The following is a 21,214-nucleotide window of genomic DNA, read 5'->3' on the forward strand; positions in this document are numbered from 1 at the left end:
TCAGTGAAAAATCATTTAATTCTTGTCAGTGTGTGAGTTGAAGCAAGCTTAAACGAGAAAGCCATAGAAATAACATAAAAACTATTGTTTTCAATGGAAAAAAAATCTCCTTAAAAAGTAAATCCCCCCAAAATCCACAGCATTATTATTTTTTTGCTAGATGTGTGCACACTGCAGTCTGAATGTGGAAATTTCAGTCACATTTTGCAACTAATTGGAAGCAGATTAGGATTCTGCCTAGGGGGAATGTTGTCAAACTAGGAGCTGGAGCAAATGAAGAAAGAGGTGAAAGTATTGTGAAGAGCTGACAGATTTACAGTGCTCAAGGCAATAAACGGGTACTAGATGAAAATGAATATGCTTTACTGTAATGCCTGCAGTTCTGTCAGTCACATCTGAACAGCAACGGCATAAAGCTAGGAAACAATGACTTTTAACTTATTTTAAAAAAGGTTCTGACCTGCATGTTAAGTAATAATAAGTGGTAATTTAATACTGTGTAAGCTTTAGACAAACCAGATATACAAATTATTATGTTGTGTAATGTGTGAGTTTAATGGGGAAAAAAATCTCTAGTGTGAGGAACAATGGAAATGTGTGGGCATGGTGGAAATTTACAGGAGTCATTGCATAAAAATGTATCTAGAACAAATGAAAATGTAGGAGGCAATTGAAGTGTACTGAATTTGAACCATAAAACAAAAGCTGTCAACATCATGTTTTCAATGTATGTGCTACAGATATAGTTTATGTACTGAAAATAATATAATACAAACAACAACAAAAACATTTCTTACAGAATATGTGATCCCAAACTAACCCTGTAAGCCCACGAGGGCAGGGTCCTCGCCCCTCTGTATCAGTCTGTAATTGTTAGTTTGCTTACCGTAAGTGATATCTGTAGTTTGTATGTAACCCCTTCTCATGTACAGCACCATGGAATCAATGGTTCTATATAAATAAATAATAATAATAATAATAATATTCAAGCTCCACTTTTCTGTTGCTTTCTTGTGAGTGACCTCTCTTCCTATTCGGTTTAATGTGATTGTTTCAGCTGTGTTCAGAGTAGGAAAGACACTAAATAATACCAACTCAATGTATGCACTAAATGCTATTACCTAATTATCATTCTGGTTCTTGCCTGCTCTCAACATGATTGTTTCCAAGCAGGAAGTATCACGGCTCATTGGGTGGTCTATGACTACAACAAATTAGTCTAACTAACCCACACTTTGTATGTTTGACTATGGCCAATGAGGTTAAGTTATAAAGTGGAGACGGAAGAATAAACTGTCAGTTTAGAACACAAGTCGAAAAGATCACAGGACATTTCAATTAATGAGTACAAACATGCAAAAGTTTTGAAATCCTCAAGATTGCCTCCACTAAACAAGAAACAGATTTTTCTGTCAAAAGCAGATGTTATGAAATTCACAGAAAGACATGTAAAAATAAGGTTTTTTTTTTTTGAGGGGGTGGGATCGAAATCTTGATGATCGTTTGCAGTGATAAACTACAAAATCATTGAAAAAAAATGTTCTAACGTTGCAAAATTACAAACAGCAGGTGGTGGAAATATAAAGCTGGACATTGATGACCCTGAAATCAAGGTTAACCATTGAGCAAATGGGCTTTTCTTTTTTCAGCACAAAAATGTCATTTATATTATAGTTTCAACGTCCATGTTGGCATTCTGTACTCATTAAGAAGCTGGCAAATATGTAATTTAATTTTAAGTACCACTAACTGTGCAAATGAGGGTTTGTCAAAAGAGTAACAATGGTAGAACTATTCTTTAGAAAGGAAAAATGTTCATTTAATTTCCAGTTGAGATATTTGTTGGAATGATTATGACTCCTAGGCTAAACACAAATGATGACAAGTGCTGCAACACTGCAGTTCTAAGGTCAAAATAAAGGCCAGATTTGATAGCATTATCCATGTAGTGCGGTGAACCATACACAAATAAACAGCTCTGTATGAAGAATGAAAACCGTAAGGATAACCTTTCCAATTCAAACATCATTATTGCTTTTTAACATGAGCGATCCAAATTACCAAGCCAGAAAGAGGTAAAAGGAAATCCAAAAATAATTTGGTCTGCGTGTATATTTTGTAAACTGAGTCTGCAGGTTTTTAAATGCCACGGTTTTTAAATGCCACTTACTACATATTTAACCCTTTTAGAACGTGTGCTATAAAAGTCATCTCTGGGGGTAAAAGTTCATGGTTGTTAAAAACTGATAATTCCTCCTACAACTGTGTTTTCATGGCTGGAACATTAACAACCTGTGGAAATGTCATAATGTTTATAGAAACCTGGCTTTTAGAGACCAGAGACTGATATTTTCCTGCACACCTATCCCTTTTTGACAGTATAAATATTACATCTGTATTCTAAGTTTAGGCTTGAAGAGAAAGTGGTTTCAAAAGGTTGTGAAATGATTTTCTTTGATGAGAAGCTATTTGATGGTTGAAAGGACATTTTTCAGAAAGAAACCTGGAGAGCATTAGGAAAGGTTAGTGTGATGAAATCATACACTGAGTGATACTCATTAAAACATTTTTCTGTGTGTTTAATAAAAGATTTGGGTGAAGTAATATATATCTGAATTAAGGGGACCATACACCTAAATGTACCATATTCTTTAACAAAAGCATTTTAACACACTGTTGTCATGACACTGGCTGACCATCTAATGTACATTGGGTCTCTCTACTCTCTCTTGACAGTTTATGTTGAAGGAAACAAGGGTAAGATTTGTTGAGTTTCAATGCAGGATCATTTTGCTCAACAATGAGATAAGCTATAGTGTCTGGCAACTGTCTTGACCCTCAGCCCATTGGAGATTCATAAGACATACTTGTTTGCTGACAGCTTTTCCTCAAGACACCCCGCCCCCAAAACTCTGCCCCTACCCCCCCGCCCCTGGAAGAGGGGAATATGAAGCCACTGGACAGCTTTGGCAGAAAGTTGTTTCCAAAGAGGACAAAAATAACACAGCATATTAAAGTTCAACACAATCAGCCCTTTACACATCAACATCTACTGTTGGGGTAGAGTCAGGACACTATCATAATTAGAGCCTACTAAAATTAGTTGGTTTTGATGACAGTCATCAAACATGTATTGCCTCTGACAGATAGGAAGCTGACATACTATTACATCCTTCATCAGGGAGTGGTTAACTGTGAATTGCTATCGGATACAGGGCTGCTAAAATTGGAAATCTCTTTTTGAGTAAAGTTTTTTTTACATGTAAACATGGTTGATGCTATGCGCTTTAGTACTGCATCTATAACAGTATTGTCTAGTATGTTTTTTTCCTAAATTAGAAATGAACGTTCGGCACATGGAATTATAGTCCTGGTAACTCAATTATCCTGTGTCTTAATAGACTCACTAAGGGCAAACATGACCAAATTCTAATCCCTCAATCACTGGTCCTTGACATTTTGGGGTCAAACAACAGCATAGATCTTCATCTGTCTTGCATGGAACAATTAACGTAAACCAGCCCTAAAGGATCCAAAGATGAGTAAGTTGTTTCTTCTCTCTAGACTAAGCAAAGGATAAATAAAGCCAGATGGAGCTGTCAATCAACACCTTTCACCTGCATTTTGCAATCTGCCAACCTTTCCCCATTTATGAGATTATCATTAATTGATGTGGCGGTGGTTTTAGCCTTGGTTGGTGAATAGAATTTAAGGTACCTTCACACATAACGATATTGTTAACGATATCGTTGCTATTTGTGACGTAGCAACGATATCGTTAATGAAATCGTTATGTGTGACAGCGACCAACGATCAGGCCCCTGCTGGTAGATCGTTGGTCGCTGAATAAAGTCCAGAACTTTATTTCGTCGCTGGACTCCCTGGAGACATCGCTGGATCGGCGTGTGTGACACCGATCCAGCGATGTCTTCACTGGTAACCAGGGTAAATATCGGGTAACTAAGCGCAGGGCCGCGCTTAGTAACCCGATGTTTACCCTGGTTACCATCCTAAAAGTAAAAAAACAAACACTAGATACTTACCTACCGCTGTCTGTCCTCCAGCGCTGCGCTCTGCACTCCTCCTGTACTGGCTGTGAGCCGGAAAGCAGAGCGGTGACGTCACCGCTCTGCTTTCCGGCTCCCAGCCAGTACAGGAGGAGAGCAGAGAAGCAGAGCGCAGCGCTGGAGGACAGACGGCTGTAGGTAAGTATCTAGTGTTTGTTTTTTTTTACTTTTAGCATGGTAACCAGGGTAAACATCGGGTTACTAAGCGCGGCCCTGCGCTTAGTTACCCGATGTTTACCCTGGTTACCGGCATCGTTGGTCGCTGGAGAGCGGTCTGTGTGACAGCTCTCCAGCGACCAAACAGCGACGCTGCAGCGATTCGGATCGTTGTCGGTATCGCTGCAGCGTCGCTAAATGTGAAGGGGCCTTTAGTGTAAACTAAAAGAAGGCAACTTTCACACAACTATGTGCTATATTGCGTTAACAAGAAACGGTTTTATTACAAATGGATATCACACAGATGGCTTATATATTTATTATTATACATTTTTATATCGCCAGTTATTCCATGGTGCTTTACATGTGAAAATGGGGAAAATATAGACAAATATTTATGTTTTTCTCATTCTTACAGACGTAGAAGTCTGACCTGTGAAAACGGACCAGAAAAGAATATTTAGTGCGTTTTTCAGGGGCTCACAGACATGCTGTAAAAAAATTAACTTTGTGCAATTCAAAGACAAGATAAATGTTTGTGTGAATAAGTTCCAATTGAAGGTAGCCAGGTGGGAAAATAAACTAAACAACTCTATGGCACGATGAAAAGACTACAAATTTTATGCTTGACTTTATCGTCTAAGTCTGGAAAAAGCTAAACCATTTGTGTGAATGTTCTCAATAAGATCATACTGTTCTGTCATTTCAAACATCTGTCACCTCTTACTGCTTACATTGGCAAGAAGAAAAAGGTCTTGGAAGAAAAGCAACTAAATAAAAGAATCTATTGACACCATTCATTCAACATCTCAAATCTAGTTTCAGGGAGAAATAAGACTCTGCCCATTCCACTATGCTGTTGTCTTCACAGTGTAACATGAGTGTACACACCTGAATAGAAGCACAACATATATTCAGATGCAAAACATACCATTCCAATTACAGTGAGAACTAAGGAGTAATCAGCCTTTTATCCTCTAAGTCATTCACAATAGAAGAATGTACAAAACTGCTGGAGGTAAAAGTTCCTTCACACCAAGACAAATATTCTTCTCAAGAGTAGGATATAAAGGTTTTCTATATGTCCATACCCATCTACACAAACATTCACATTTTTTTCATATATTAAAACAACTTCTTAAAAATAAATCTTACTGAAAATCTTTATAAAACTTTAAAGAAAATCATAATTTAAAGGGAACCTGTCACCCCCAAAATCGAAGGTGAGCTAAGTCCACCAGCATCAGGGGCATATCTACAGCATTCTGTAATGCTGTAGATAAGCCCCCACTGTATCCTAAAAGATGAGAAAAGAGGTTAGATTATACTCACCCAGGGGCAGTCCCGCTGCGGTGGGCATCACGGTCCGGTCCAGGGCCTCCCATCTTCTTACGATGACGTTTTCTTCTTGTCTTCACGCTGCGGCTCTGGCGCAGGCATACTTTGTCTGCCCTGTTGAGGGCAGAGCAAAGTACTGCAGTGCACAGGTGCCGGGAAAGGTCAGAGAGGCCCAGAGCCTGAGCACTGCAGTACTTTGCTCTGCCCTCAACAGGGCAGACAAAGTACGCCTGCGCCGGAGCCGCAGCGTGAAGACAAGAAGAGGACGTCATCTGATGAAGATAGGAGGCGACGGACTGGACCATGACACCCATCGGACCAGACGGGGACCGGGACCGCCCCTGGGTGAGAATAATCTAATCTCTTTTCTCATCTTTTAGGATACATCGGGGGCTTATCTACAGCATTCCAGAATGTTGTAGATAAGCTCCTGATGCTGCTGGGCTTAGCTCACCTTCGATTTTGGGGGTGACAGGTTCCCTTAAAGTCTTAAAACTCCACAAATTTACATGTGAAGGTACATTTGCACTGCACAATTATCGTGAACAATTGTTCCTAGGAATGCTATTGTCAGGATAATGAGACAATGTAAACAGGCTGTCCATAATCTCACTAATGAGTAAAATACCTTCTCATAGTATGAAATTATATTTTAATTTTCTTTAAAAGATCTTTGTTCTCAGCAGTATATAGAACTGTGTAAACAGGACCTCTATGCCAAGAATAATAGCAGCCTGTGAGCACTGAACGGTATATTATTCATTTATTTTACTCACTTTTATAGCGCCATTAATTCCACAGCGCTTTACATACATTATTGGCACTTTCCCCATTGGGTCTCAATATCTAAATTATCAGTATTTCTTTGGAATGTGGGAAGAAAGTAGAGAACCCAGACGAAACCCACACAAACACAGGGAGAACATACAAACTCCTTGCAGATGTTTTCCTTGGTGAGATTTTAACCCAGGACTCCAGCGCTGCAAGGCTGCAGTGCTAACCACTGAGCCACCATGCTACCCGTTCTGATCATTCGGTGTGCATCGAATTGTAGTCTGCCTATCTATACTGTCTACTAAATGTTTGTTGGTTGGTAGTGTTGAGCGATACCGTCCGATACTTGAAAGTATCGGTATCGGATAGTATCGGCCGATACCCGAAAAATATCGGATATCGCCGATACCGATATCCGATACCAATACAAGTCAATGGGACATCAAGTATCGGAAGGTATCCTCATGGATCCCAGGGTCTGAAGGAGAGGAAACTCTCCTTCAGGCCCTGGGATCCATATTAAAGTGTAAAATAAAGAATTAAAATAAAAAATATTGTTATATTCACCTCTCCGGCGGCCCCTGGACATCAGCGGGAGGATCCGGCGTCCGGCACGGCTTCTTTCTTCAAAATGCGCGCCTTCAGGACCTGTGGAATGACGTCCCGGCTTCTGATTGGTCGCGTGCCGCCCATGTGACCGCCACGCGACCAATCAGAAGCCGCGACGTCATTCCTCAGGTCCTAGAAGGCGCTCATTCTAGGACTTTAGCTGAGGAATGACGTCGCGGCTTCTGATTGGTCGCGTGGCGGTCACATGGGCGGCACGCGACCAATCAGAAGCCGGGACGTCATTCCACAGGTCCTGAAGGCGCGCATTTTGAAGAAAGAAGCCGTGCCGGACGCCGGATCCTCCCGCTGATGTCCAGGGGCCGCCGGAGAGGTGAATATAACAATATTTTTTATTTTAATTCTTTATTTTACACTTCCGATACCGATACCCGATATCACAAAAATATCGGATCTCGGTATCGGAATTCCGATACCGCAAGTATCGGCCGATACCCGATACTTGCGGTATCGGAATGCTCAACACTATTGGTTGGCAAACAATTAGATCATCAGCGGTATTTAAGTGTTTCAAGTCAGCTGGTGTAAATCTACCCTTAGGGTACCGTCACACAGTGGCATTTTGATCGCTACGACGGCACGATCCGTGACGCTCCAGCATCGTAACAATATCGCTCCAGCGTCGTAGACTGCTGTCACACTTTGCAATGTACGACGCTGGAGCGATAATTTCATGACATATGTGCGATGTAGAAGCCGTTGGTTACTATGCGCACATCGTACACAATATCGTGCACACCTTTGTTACACCATGCGATCATGCCGCCACAGCAGGACACTAGACGACGAAAGAAAGTTTCAAACGATCTGCTACAACGTACGATTCTCAGCGGGGTCCCTGATCGCAGGAGGGTGTCAGACACAGCGAGATCGCTGGAACGTCACGGATATATCGCTGGAACGTCACAAATCGTGCCGTCGTAGCGATCAAAATGCCACTGTGTGACGGTACCCTTAGTCTTTGTATATAGGTAATAGCTATTATTTAATGTTTATCAAAATGTTGAGATTGATTATAGGCTAAAAGTGCAATGGAGCGCAAAATGTGGCATTATCCAAACTAAAGCCGTTTTGTGCTGCAGAAACTATTCACCTGACAGAGCTATGAGTAAGGCTGAGGTCATACTTGCGAGTGTGATGTGAAACTCACGCGAGTCTCTCGCATCAATACCCAGCACTCCCATTGGCACTTGGGACTGGTGTGTGTGGCTGCATAGAAATACATGCAGCCGCACGCTTCGGTCAGAGTGCCGGATTTTGATGCGAGAGACTCACGGGAGTTTCTTGCATCATACTTGCAAGTGTGACGCCAGCCTAAGCACAACTCTTAGATCCAACGTTTAGATCAAAATAGTGTGGAGAGGCAGCTGTGCTATGCTGTTGGCATCTCAATGAATAAGAACGCCCACAGTAGATTTAAGTAAGTAAAATAGGTATTGCGATATATTCACAACGTGCTTAAAAGTACAGCTGACTTCTTCATCAGCTTACTCTCCACATCTGATCCCATCAAAGAAGAAGAAGTCTCCAGGCTCCTCTCTTCTTGTCGTCCGACTACATGCACTACCGCCCCCATTTCCTCTCATCTCCTCCAGTCTCTCTCTCCAGTCGTCACTACTCACCTAACTACAATCTTTAATCTCTCACTCTCCTCAGGCATTTTCCTGTCCTCCTTCAAACACTCTATCATTACTCCGTTATTAAAGAAACCCACCCTCGACCCATCCTGCACAAAGAACTACAGACTGGTTTCCAACCTCCCCTTCATCTCTAAACTCTTGGAGCGCCTAGTCTACTCCCGCCTTATCCGTTACCTTTCCACTCACTCCCTCCTAGACCCTTCACAGTCCGGCTTCCGCCCCTACACTCGACAGAAACTGCACTCATCAAAGTGACCAACGACCTTCTGACAGCAAAATGTAACGGTGATCACTCTCTGATCATTCTGCTCGATCTTTCTTCAGCTTTCAACACTGTTGACCACCCTCTCCTACTCTCTATGCTCCAGTCACTAGGCATTAAAGACACTGCTCTCTCCTGGTTTTCCTCCTATCTTTCTGACTGCTCCTTCAGTGTTCTGTTCTCTGGCTCCACTTCATCTCCTCTTCCTCTCACTGTTGGGGTACCCCAGGGCTCAGTCCTTGGCCCCTTCTCTTCTCTCTCTACATGGCCCCAGTTGGACAGACCATCAGCAGATTTGGCTTTCAGTACCATCTTCATGCCGATGACACACAACTATACACGTCATCCCCTGACCTTACCCCCGCTGTACTACAGAACATCAGTGACTGTCTGTCTGCAGTCTCCAACATCATGTCCGCTCTCTATCTGAAACTCAACCTCACCAAAACTGAACTTCTTCTGTTCCCATCGTCTAGTAACCTCCCTAAACCTGACGTTTCTCTCTCCGTGGGTGGCACCATAATAACACCCCGGCAGCAGGTGTGCCATCTGGGTGTTACGTTTTACTCCGATCTCTCCTTCACATTCCATATACAATCGCTTGCCCGCTCGTACCGCTTACACCTAAAGAACATCTCTAGAATCCGCCCTTTTCTCACCATGAAAACAACAAAAACCCTCACTGTCGCCCTGATCCACTCTCGCCTGGACTACTGCAATGCTCTATTAATTTGCCTCTCCCTTACTCTCTTACTTTCTTACTTACTTTCCCCTCTTCAGTCTATCCTTAATGCAGCAACCAGGGTTGTTTATCTAGCTAATCGTTACTCGGACACATTCGCTCTTCGCCAGTCGTTACGCTGCCTGTCATTCGTTATAGAGTCCAATTCAAAGTAATTGTTCTCACCCACAAAGCTCTTCACAGTGCAGCACCCCCTTACATCTCCTCTCATTTCTGTCTATCGGCATAACCAACCTCTGTGCTCTGGAAATGACTTTCAACTAACCTCTGCACTTATCCGTACCTCCCACTCCCGACTCCAAGACTTCTCCCGTGCTACGCCAATCCTCTGGAATGCTCTACCTCAAGATAATAGGACCATTCACAATTTGCATAGTTTTAGGCGCTCCCTCAAAACACATTTGCTCAGAGTGGCCTATCACGTTCCCTAATCAAACCCATTCACTACTTCCATCTATCCCCCACTCCCTGAAGATGGCTGGACCATCATTGTAAATACATAATTGTAAATACACACCTGTGCTTTGTATCTCCCCTACCTCATTGTAGATTGTAAGCTCTCACGAGCAGGGTCATCTTATGTTGCTTTAATTATTGTATTGTTAACATTGCTACTTATAACTGTTGCGTTTGAAACTGTTAAACTGTAAAGCGCTGCGAAATATGTTGGCGCTATATAAATAAAGAAGATTATTATTATTATTATTATCATTCATCAGGACCACTACAAAGACCATTTTATGGTTTTCCTGATGAAGAAGTCAGTTGCTCTTTGAAATGCATTCAGAATAAGCCACAATACCTATTCTTCTAACTTAAATCTACACCAGACATCCGTATTCATTGAGACGCCAGCAGCACAGCAAAGCTGCATCTCCACATCATTTTGATCAAAATGTTCAGAATGGCATTAAATGATGTCATCAGTCTTATTTCAATCAACAGCAGCATCCTCATTTGCTATCCATATGTATCTAGATTGGCCTTGGATTCTACAGATCTGGATCTGTAGATGTTATATTCTCCATAGGTTCTATAGGTGGTTTTGCATCACATCACCAACACTAGTCAAAAGAGATCAAGGAAACAAATGCTATCACTGTACTCTAAGAAACCTTACCAAATGCAAAACAGTCTGCAATTGCAGCCACCACATATTTACAATGTGAACAGCTATTGGCTGTCTTGATTCACCTGAAAAGTCTAAAAAGTTCTATAGTTTAAAGTCGATACACATTAGACTTATGATAGCTGAATTCTCTGATACTAACATGTTCGGCCAACAGTCTAATGTGTATGGTCCCTCGCACGCTTCCCAACAGATAGTTCCTGAAGAGTTAAAGACCTGGCATGTCCAATATGGAACTGCTTATTCTTTTGTTGATGAGATAAGCCTTAAGCACCTACATCTACCTGAGATGCCTGTCAGGCTCTCTCATAGAAATCACAGAAGCACTCTTCTGCAACTGAGGGAGTTGGGCGAGATAACTGCTGACTGAATAATCAGCCAAATCATCATTTGGTTGGCAGCTATGAAATTGTATGTAAGGGCTTAAATCACTACTAATCACCCTTAAAGATGATTGAAATATGGAACATCTTTGCTTTTCCAATTGATACATTGCATCATTTATCTCCACCATACATGACAATGAATGTTAAAACTTAGACCTGTATTTTAGTCTCTATTGTCTTAAATGGTGGAAATTGGGTTCTAAAATAAAAGTATTGTTGGCTGCTGAGTCAAAAATAGTAACACTCATCTTTAATGATCAAGTATAAAAAAATACAGGAAAACAGCAAATATGGTTATATTTGTAGCACTTTAAATAATTGACTGAGTCAAAGAAGGCTGTTCCCAAATTAGGTGACAGTTCTTACTTGTAGCATAGTGCAAGCAATATTCAACATCCACAAATTCACAAATGAAATGAAAGTAATGATCAAGAATACAGAGAACACAAATAAAATGTAATAGACAGGCTGGACTGCAAATGCAATTGCCTTAACAAGGCTGCTTCTCTGTAAGGATGTGTTGACATCTCCATGTACAGTTTTAGCAAATGCATATCTACACCTTGTATCACCCTTATACACACTGCTTTACATTTTTAAAGACACTGCTGTCCTATTATAATCATGTCAAAGGATCTGTGTTTTCCCCTTTGTTAAAGCTATGACAAACCCTCCCTGCAGCTCCACCATTAACATGTCTGTTGCCTGTCAGACCACTCAAAGATAATGTCATTTATCTGAGGGTGGCACAAGACCAGTCATTAGCCTCAATAAAGGACCTCAAACAAAGGCCAGATGATGTTTTCCTTTTCAATGCTTGTATTCTGGCAGGTCACAGTTGTAATGGATGAATCACTAAAATTGAAGTCTAAACCTCAACAGGAAAAAAGTGTTGCGACATAACATTTTTATTAGGTGATTTGCCACTTACCAGACCACAAAGCTAAAAACATTTATTTTCCCATTGAATAATGGACTTGATATATACCACATATATACTGCCATTTGCTATACAATCACAAACAGATGATACTATTCCAAAATCAATGAAATGGGATGTTGTCCAATTCCATGAAATTCACTCACTGATGTGGTATACGCACTTTGTAATAGTAAAACTGTATGCAACATCACAAAAAATCCTAGCATATAATAAAACCCTTGTGTGGTTTAATGCAGGGAGGTGGAAATTAGGAGCAGATGTTTTTTTTCTATTGGTTGCTGTAGAAGAATACCATGAGCTGTAATTAAAGGTGGATATCTATTACTGTATAAATGCATTCAGTTTATGCTGTATACTCATGTACAACGAAACGGGTAAACTTTGGGGCTTAATGTACCTCAACGTTTGGGCTATTTTGTATGCCCCATTTATCCTTCAAAGTTTTTAGAGTTTTCTTGCCCAAGTTACCTTTATGGTGTATTGTTATTGAGAAATGTTTGTGTTTTTCAGAATTGGCCGAGAGTCTAATGTGTATGGGGCCTGACTGTTCCCCAACAGATGAAGTTGGGGAGAGAGGATTGGTATGGTGGAATTTCAACAGCCAATCATTTTTTTGTTTGGCACAGGATTCTGTCAGTGACTCCTTCATTCGGAACACATGAAGCGGTGTCAAGCATTTCTGTGTATCAAGGGACTTGGGAGACATATATATGTGGACCATAATGTTACAATTTGAGCACAATTTGAGGCTCTCCGATACCTATTTTCTTGACAATGTAATCTTTTTAAAAACACACAACTTCTATGTGTAGAAGCAGAATCCACAGTAAATAGGGAGTCAAGTTATTTCAAAAGCCATGAGTTAGGAAAAGCTGACCAAATCCACAAGACCATGATCAGTCAGAAAGCAGATCAGTCATTTGCCAGACTGTTAATATATACAATCTTATCATCAACATGCAAAAGTTGTAAATAGTGGACCAAACTTGGCCGATCATGATATGTGATTCTTTTTTAAGCCAATAATGGGAATACAAATCTAACCTGACAGATTGTATTTTTGGCACAAATTAGTCTGATAAATGTTATCAAAACTGTTCACATGTAATTTCTAAATCAACTTTCTAAAAATTGTCAATTTTGCCCAACTTTAATCAGTTGTGTATGGGCAACTTAAGGAACCTCTAGGATAAAGTCATCAAATTGTGCTATAAAATTGGTAGTCTAGGATAAATGACAAACCTCCAAATCTCCAGTTTTTCATTGTATATCCTCACTTAGCTCTATGGTGCTTTGTGACAAACAATTCAACCTTTTCTGCTAATCAGATAATGTCCATAAGGTGATGTAAGTATAATAAATCAAAGTTTAAAACAAATTATTTATTTGATCTCAACAGCTCAGGCCATTTGCTGAATTGCCAACACTCAGATGCTGCACTATTAAATAGTATGATTAAGTAAAAACCCACTAAGATCTTGAACCAGGCTTATTGTCAGGCACCCATATTTAGCAGTCCATTTAATTGCTAAATCGCTTATGTAGATTTAAGAAGTGGCTGCTGTGAAGCCTCAATAGACTTTGTATTTCAATTAGAGTCAGTGACCTTTTTGACCCAGTGTTTTAGTCTGGAGAAACTGCAGGTTATATTCCAGGCATTGAAGAGGCACCATAATCACGACCTTCAATATATTAATCAAGTTGAACATTATGCAACTATAAACTCATTTGGAAACTGATATAGCTTTATATTATACTTTTTTATTTTAACAAAAACTATGTTTAAAAGACATTATTTTATATGGTCAAAAATAGACAAAATGAGAATGTAATTGTTGAACTAAACACAATCCATAGCAGTTTATTTTCTGGAATAAGAACAAAGTAAATTTGATATGACTGATTAAGATATTCCCCTCTGAACTTTGCAACCTTCTTTTTGACAAACAATTGCTTTGGTCAATCGGACATATAGAATAACAGGAAACCCATTAAGCCCCATTGTTAATTCCTGGGACCTAAATCCATGATTACCCGATACAAGTATCATTTTTACAAAAGATGTTCTAATCCTACGGTTTTAGTTACTTTTGAACCATAAGTGGTGCATTTTTTTTTTTAAATTGGCTCAAAGCCTTAGACCATGCATCATTTGTTTTGCTTACTTTACGGAGTCACGTACAGGCACAAGAACATTTTACGCTCATTATTTTCTGGCTCAAAGAAAGATTAAAGTAGGGTAATTGTTTCCCATAATGGGAAACAGCATATTAAAGGTTAAAATAAGATGTCTAATACTTTACGTATCAGAACCAAGCAACTAGGAAACGGAATAAAAAAAAAATTTCACTTGATGCAAGTCATGGACAACCAGCCAATCAATTACCCCAGCTCCAAGGAGAGTCTTCATTTGTCACTTATGTGTAGCTTGTCTTTTTTATTGCTCACACATTTGGACATAATTCATTGTGCTTGAGAAGCCTCCTTTCTTTCAATGTTTCAGCCATTTTCTAGGCAGGACATTCATTTTAATGTTTCCGGACGTTACCTGTATTTAAGCTCGGTCCAATCTAAACTTGAATGTGAAAATCTGATTTGCTCATTGGTAGAAAAAAAACATCATAAAATAATTGCAGGTGAAAAAAAAAACCACTTATGATTTTAATAGCAGTAAATTAGATAATTCTTAATAATTCTATAGAATCTAGGCAACCGCTATGAGATATCACAAGAATCTGAGTGGTTTAAAAGGAAATATTTGCTTGAGGCAGGCCAGGAGGGGAAGGTGACAAAAAATACGACATTGTGATGTAAAACACGACTTTACTCTTTCAATGCCAAAGAAAGCTTCAGAGATTGCCTGGTAATTGAATTCACTGCAGAGTTAATAACCGAAGCCATAAAAAACACAACAATGGATAAAATATAATTCTCACACACATTTTATCTCTGAAGGAGCACTGTGAAAGGAATTATTAAGAGAAGCAGGGAAACCACAGCATGCTAATCTTTGTTGCCATGACAGCAGCCTTTGAGATCCCGAAATGTACAGATTGCCAGCTAAACAAAATTGTTGATTGTGAACATTTGGCTGGAAGATTAAAAGGCTAAAGGGGATATAAAAGGGCGGTTACCTCCCACATTCCAGGAAGCCACTAAATCCAATCGAAAAGACCTGACTCCTTAACCAGTGCTATTATAATCACTGGATTAGGGCAATTTATCTGGACTGTTAAGGCTGATTAAGAAACTGCACATTACTGATTATTGACAGGCAAAATGCCTACAGTAAAAAGAGCTAAAGCATAAACAAAGGCCGACAAATGTATGTCAGACCTAGATTGCTGCTGGGAAAATGTGATTATCTTTCCGCTTCTTCACACTTATTGTGCAATGCGTGCTGTGCGCTTGTAAAAACATGCACAAGACTCAATTACATTTCAAATGTTTATGAAACAGGTTACGGGAAACAAAAGTACCCTAACTTTTTATTGATCAAATTGTTTGTTTTATGATTGATTGATTTATCAATTGATTTGCGACGTTCATTTACCCCCAATTATAATGTTTGCTATTATAGGCACTTTTTAAGCGCGGGTTAAAACAAGTGGGTCTAACAAGGAGTACATAATGCATAATCTTCACAGTACTTAATTCATGAAGGGGAAAAAAAAAGCACACCACACACACAAGGGTTCACAGCCTGTAGAATGCGTTTGACCCTTAATTATCAATCAACAAAAGCACTAGTTCCCCAGAGAAACCTTACGCCCTCTGGATAACTGCTAGTAAATAACCTGCCTCAATGAGCAGCAAGAATAGCCATTCTCTATAACCAGTCCTAACATTTGATTTGCTCATGTGCTTTCAAGCTACTTAGCATTCACACAGTTCAAGACAGACTGGTTGAAATCAAAGGAGTGCCTGAAACACTGCTGTCTTGCATTTCTTGAAATAGCTCTCTTGTTACATCCTTAGGAGAAAAAAAAAAAGATCTTTATTTTTTTTTTCTCACTGCAATCCTATCTAGCACAGCTCTGCCAATGCAAGAGAATACACGAGACACCTCCCCCACCCCATGGGCAAACAGAGCAGATTATTGTAACCATGTCATCTCTCACTGGTTGTTTAGACTCTAGCCTGTTGTGCAAATAGAGCTGGCTGCTACAGGCAATAAGAATTATGGGGGAGGGGTGGAATAGTAGCTACATTAACACCAGATAAGCAGGGAAAACAAAACAAAGGAGAAAAAGAAAAACTTGTCCGGCTAAATAAAAGCCAATGAATATGAATAAGTTAGAGATCATTTGTACACACAAACACTAAAGAGGAACCTCTTTTATAAACATTATGATTTTCTAATTGTTTAAATAAATGGGGAGAAAACTAGCATTTACAAAGAAAACAGCTTGTCAAAAATGTATTCTGTCTAGAACACTTGTCTTAAAGAGTGGGAGGGTAAATCAGGATTTTTCTCACCGTGAGTCTATCAAGTGATAAGCATTACAAAGAAGAGACAGTATAACACATTACAGTCTAGACAGAGACTGGAGAATAGTAGAGGAAATATAATGATTTCGGGTGTTACCTTTTCTGTTTTTAACTTTTTATTTCGCCTGTGGCTTTCTTCATTTTCTTCTTCTTTTTTGCCTAGTACAGAGTTTCCCATTATCCCTGAATCAACTGTATTCTTAGTCAACTCCCCTGCAAGGCTATTGCCACAATGAAAAGGGCTGCCATTCCCAGGGGCCTTTCCACCTCCAAAACCATACAAATGCACAACTGCTTGGTTATTCACTCCAGTATTGGAATGCCCAAGGTCATACAATTTATTACTGCTGTCCTTTCTAGACTTTCCAGAATCCTTATCCCTTTTTGAGCCCCTGGTGCTTTGGCTTTTACCTCCAGTTCTTTCGTCTTTGACATTTTTCCCACAAGTAGTATTTGCAGTTATGCCAACTCCATTAGTGCTGTGGCCCAATGCTGCATTCATGCCAGCTGAAGATGCTACCTCCCCAAGGCGTCCTGCTTCCTGATGTCTTTTGCCAGTGCCACTGCTAATCTCAGGCATCCCATACAAAGATGCAGAAGGCAATGACTTATTAACATCCTTCGAAGTTTTACTCCTTTTCACCTTTGATTTGCTAGTCTCTTTGTGACTGTTCCCTTGGGAGCTGGAGGGTTGCTGAACGGAAGCAAATTTGAGGCTGTCAGCTAATGTAGAGGAGGTAGAGTTAACTGGTCCACTTGATGCCAAACAATGTCCACTGTCCTTGGACGCACAACCACTATTTGTTGAATTGCTCATCTCTAATTTCTGTCTGTCCTTTTCCAAATCTGCATCCAAATCAATAATCAAATCTCCAACACCAATTTCCCAGTCATCACCACTGTCATAGGCATCAACTGCAGCTGGATCCACACCTTTCCCTACAGTAGAAATGCTCAATGACATCCTGAAGATGAGACAGGTGGTATTACATTCCCATGAACTTCTTTTTGAAGAAAGGTGGACATTCGTCTATCTCTGGTTAATATTGTCAAATTTTCTTTAAAAAATAAAATAAAAAATAAATAAATCCAAGTTATTCCAATAAAAAGTTAAGTCTTTTGTCCAATGTATTCCATTAACTGTCCAAGTGTGACTTCGGTTGATTTACAGCTCCTGTAGGGTGGTAAAAACAGTAAGGGTTATGCAAACACACAGGTGAACTGAAATATTTGCCGTATTTTATGAGATAAATCATATACTCTTGTTATAACCCCAGCTACAATGTAATCATGGAATTGCAAATATATATTTTATATCACATATTAATTATAACCTTGCAACAAATGTATCATATTTCTTTTTTTTTAACTACATAGCAAGGGAGAAAAATCAAACTGCAATCAGGCAGCAGAGAAGAGTAAGGTGTGTTAAATATGATATTACTGGCTATACAGGAAACTGATTAAGACATACACTTTAAGTGTTCTGCACCAAGGTGGCCTCGGTGACCGCCACTGAGGTTGTGTTTGACAACGATGAGAAAAAGGTATTTGCGCGAAGATAAACATCATGCTTAACACTGAAGTGTTTGTAAAAAGAAGAGGCAAAACACTTACCTTTTGTCATTTTATTTAGTCATTAAGGCCACCAAGAAAGAATTCTGCAACCCGTAGAAATCGAACTAGGTTGATCCCTCATTTTACTTATGCACCATGAGTTCTCAAGAAGAAAACAAGTCATATATCCTGAGGAGAGGATGACCATGTAATTCCTTGTTAGCATAAACATCAGAATCTTCCCACTTTATTCCTCTCTCTCTCTTTCTCTGCAGTCTTCCTTCCTTTCCATTTTACATCTGGGATTCACACTGGAGAGAAAAAGCACAAGGAGGAATTGTTTCACAATTTCATCCATGAAAGGGAAAAAAAAAAATCCACAAAAAAATGGATTGAGGGAAAAAAAAAAGTTGTAAGGTTTATTTCATTGACACCACTTGAATCACGTCTTTCCTTTAAACATAGATTTCACAGCCATCCTGATCAGTTAAGTAATGATCCCTATGAACAAACCTACAGGCGTCCAGTTGTAACAAGACAGAATGTGCTAACATCCAGATAAATTAGTGAAAGGGAGAGGGAGAGAGAGAGAGAGGGAGAGAGGGGGGGGCGAAGAAAGAGAGTGAGGGAGAGAAAAAAAAAGAGGGACTGAAACTCTGGTCTGGATTCAGCTCTGTGCTTTCTCAGGAAGTGGCATTTCCCACACCCTCCCCCAATCACTAGTTTTTCTGACAAATCTGCTTTCTTGAAAAACACATGAAGAGAAGAGGAGGGGTGGGGGCTGCTGCTTGGAACAGTGATGGATCTGTGATCTGATAAACCTATTATCAAAACATTTTTAAGTGTGATGCTCAATCTTCAGAGGGACTTGAACCTTATCCTCTGCTCACTGTAATTTCTTTGTGCCATTTAACTGTTTATGATCAATATGTAAAAGGCCAATGGCCGCGCTCCCAAATCTATAACGTTACAGCCGGCTGCATATATGTATGTACATCAGGATTTGATATCAGCCAACAACGTTTCCCTTATTTTCCGCGAATAGGTTTTATTTTTGCTCCGTGTCGTCGGAGTGATCTCTGTGCATGCTTAGTATTTTTAATTAGCTGACATTCCCAGTTAAAATGCCGTAATGAATTGTTGATAGATTGAAAGTCTAGAGTGGTTTGTTAGAAGAAGAGAGAGAGAGAGAGAGAGAGCGAGGGAGAGGGAGGGAGGGGGAAGGGCAGTTAGCAACAAGCAGCCATCTGAAAGCAGCTATTTTGTTGCGGCTCAAGCTTTTACATCACGTGAGGATCAAGAGCTCAATTGCTTGTCGTGACGTGAAAACACAAAATGGGTGACAGGCAATATCAGGAAAATGCTCATCTCTGGTTTTAACACAAGCAAACCTCTTTAGGTTCTGGTGCGCTCCCTTCCTCCCCTTGCCACAACTATTACTCATGAATGCGAAACAGTTCTCTCTGCAGCTGTACATCTGCGTCTCAGGGGGAGAAAAGCAGACAGCGTGCTATGCATGCGTGGATAGGGTTTTTTTCCCCCCCTTTTAATAGGAGAAGGGCGTTACTTGAGCCTATGAGAAATATTTACGTATCAATGGATCAATGATCTGTTATTTATAAACAACGTATACATTGCGCATCTTTGTGCAGTGTCATCCTGAGGGGCTCAATGTCATTAGTGTTAGGCAAATAAGAGATGGAAGTGATCAATGTGTTCAAATTCATTGAAGTGCTAATTTCCTATAATCATTTTTTGATGGATTACATGACGGAAACGCTAAATGCAACATTTTAGAAAACATATCACGCACCTTTTACAGGACGGTCTTGTACCTGGAGATAATTGTGAAAAGCGTTGATCATGGGGGGGGGGTTAGCGGCTTTTTCCTACAGTAGGCAGAAATGGCAAAAAATAATAATAATGAAAATAGATTGAACGGTATAGTTTGGGGTTAATTGCCGTATAACGTAACTGAGCTTCTTGGAATTCAATATATGGGAGGTGGAAGGGAAAGTTTTAATGTTGAGCGGCGAGATACGGTAATATCCACTCAAGGTTTTCTGTCTGGTGGATTGAACAATACTCGGCATAGGTCTATATTAGTGGAGTGGACAGGGTAATGTGTAAGAAATATCCTGAGTGTAGATGTATCAGAAGCTGAACGCTCGCTCCCTCATTCCTCTGATCGAAGACAAACAGCTTCCAGTTATTTTACTGGACAAGTTAACAGTTCAGGTTCACACACGTGTACTTACGATCCGAACACGATCAAGATGACCTCTGCTTCTAATTGCATCAATGTTTTATGCTGCTGCCGCCGACAGATTACTCTACACCTACATTGTGCTCATGATCCTTCCTGTTTGTACATTACAGATAGCTATTTCTTCTTAATGATCACTAGGCGAGCAGCAGAACTGGTTAAAATCACAACTGGGAAAGAGAGAAGAAGAGAATTGAGCAGTGTCTCTACCTGAAAGGACTTTTCTTTGTTCCTAATGCCCTTTTTTCGAAAGACCAATCAGAGTCGAGCGTTTGTGGAACTCGCCCTACTGATTGGTTGCGTTTTTTCTTTAGCCACAGTGGGGGAGGCAAAGCGCTGTGTATACACTTCTAACAAACACTCATGTAAGAGGAGAAGCCAGTTACACGGCAGGCTGCAGAAAAAATTACCCTAGCAATAAACACATGTTCCTAACTGAATTATGAGCAGTGTGAAATGCAAACCTGCTCAGCACAAAGGGACTGTCTGTCACAATACAGCACTGCGCACAGGCTGACTGGGGAAAGCGAATATGCCAAAAAACACACATGTAATTGCAAGGTACTCTCGCCCAGTCAAACAAAACAAGTAGCTCATGTCTATTTAAAATATGAAACCACTCTATAAATATAGATGTAAATATCTTCGACATTTCTAAAATGTTTCTTAAGTTCCCTGTAAAAAGAAAACTTAAATATGTATCCCTGTGACTCTATGTATAAAATACGGGGGGTACTTCAGCTGTACAGCAAGAACAGAGCACAGGCACTGCTCTAAATTTTCAGCATACTTAGGGTTAAAAAATATAATTTTGTGCATTTTAATATGGACTGTGA

The 21,214-nt window shown here is 39.9% G+C and overlaps 1 protein-coding gene across 7 annotated transcripts in view; it reads right to left on the reverse strand.

Moving 5' to 3' along the window:
• ZNF608 (zinc finger protein 608) overlaps positions 1 to 20,540 on the reverse strand; it is a 116,100-nt gene extending 95,560 nt beyond the window's left edge. For 6 of the 7 annotated variants that reach the window (XR_011318530.1, XM_069753754.1, XM_069753721.1 and 3 more), the window contains exons 1-2: positions 18,173 to 18,845; positions 16,653 to 17,729 (exon numbers count right to left, since the gene is read on the reverse strand). Coding sequence is in view for 6 of the 7 variants with exons in the window: in XM_069753754.1 (XP_069609855.1) it covers positions 16,653 to 17,519 (867 nt within the window). In the remaining variant the exon portion in view is untranslated. Of the gene's footprint in view, positions 1 to 16,652; positions 17,730 to 18,172; positions 18,846 to 20,370 lie in introns of those variants that run through there. The other variant, XM_069753712.1, reaches the window with a different exon arrangement.
• Between the last annotated feature and the right edge of the window lie 674 nt (positions 20,541 to 21,214).

The sequence above is a fragment of the Ranitomeya imitator genome, chromosome 1 (assembly GCF_032444005.1).
Source record: "Ranitomeya imitator isolate aRanImi1 chromosome 1, aRanImi1.pri, whole genome shotgun sequence".
Classification (NCBI taxonomy): domain Eukaryota; kingdom Metazoa; phylum Chordata; class Amphibia; order Anura; family Dendrobatidae; genus Ranitomeya; species Ranitomeya imitator.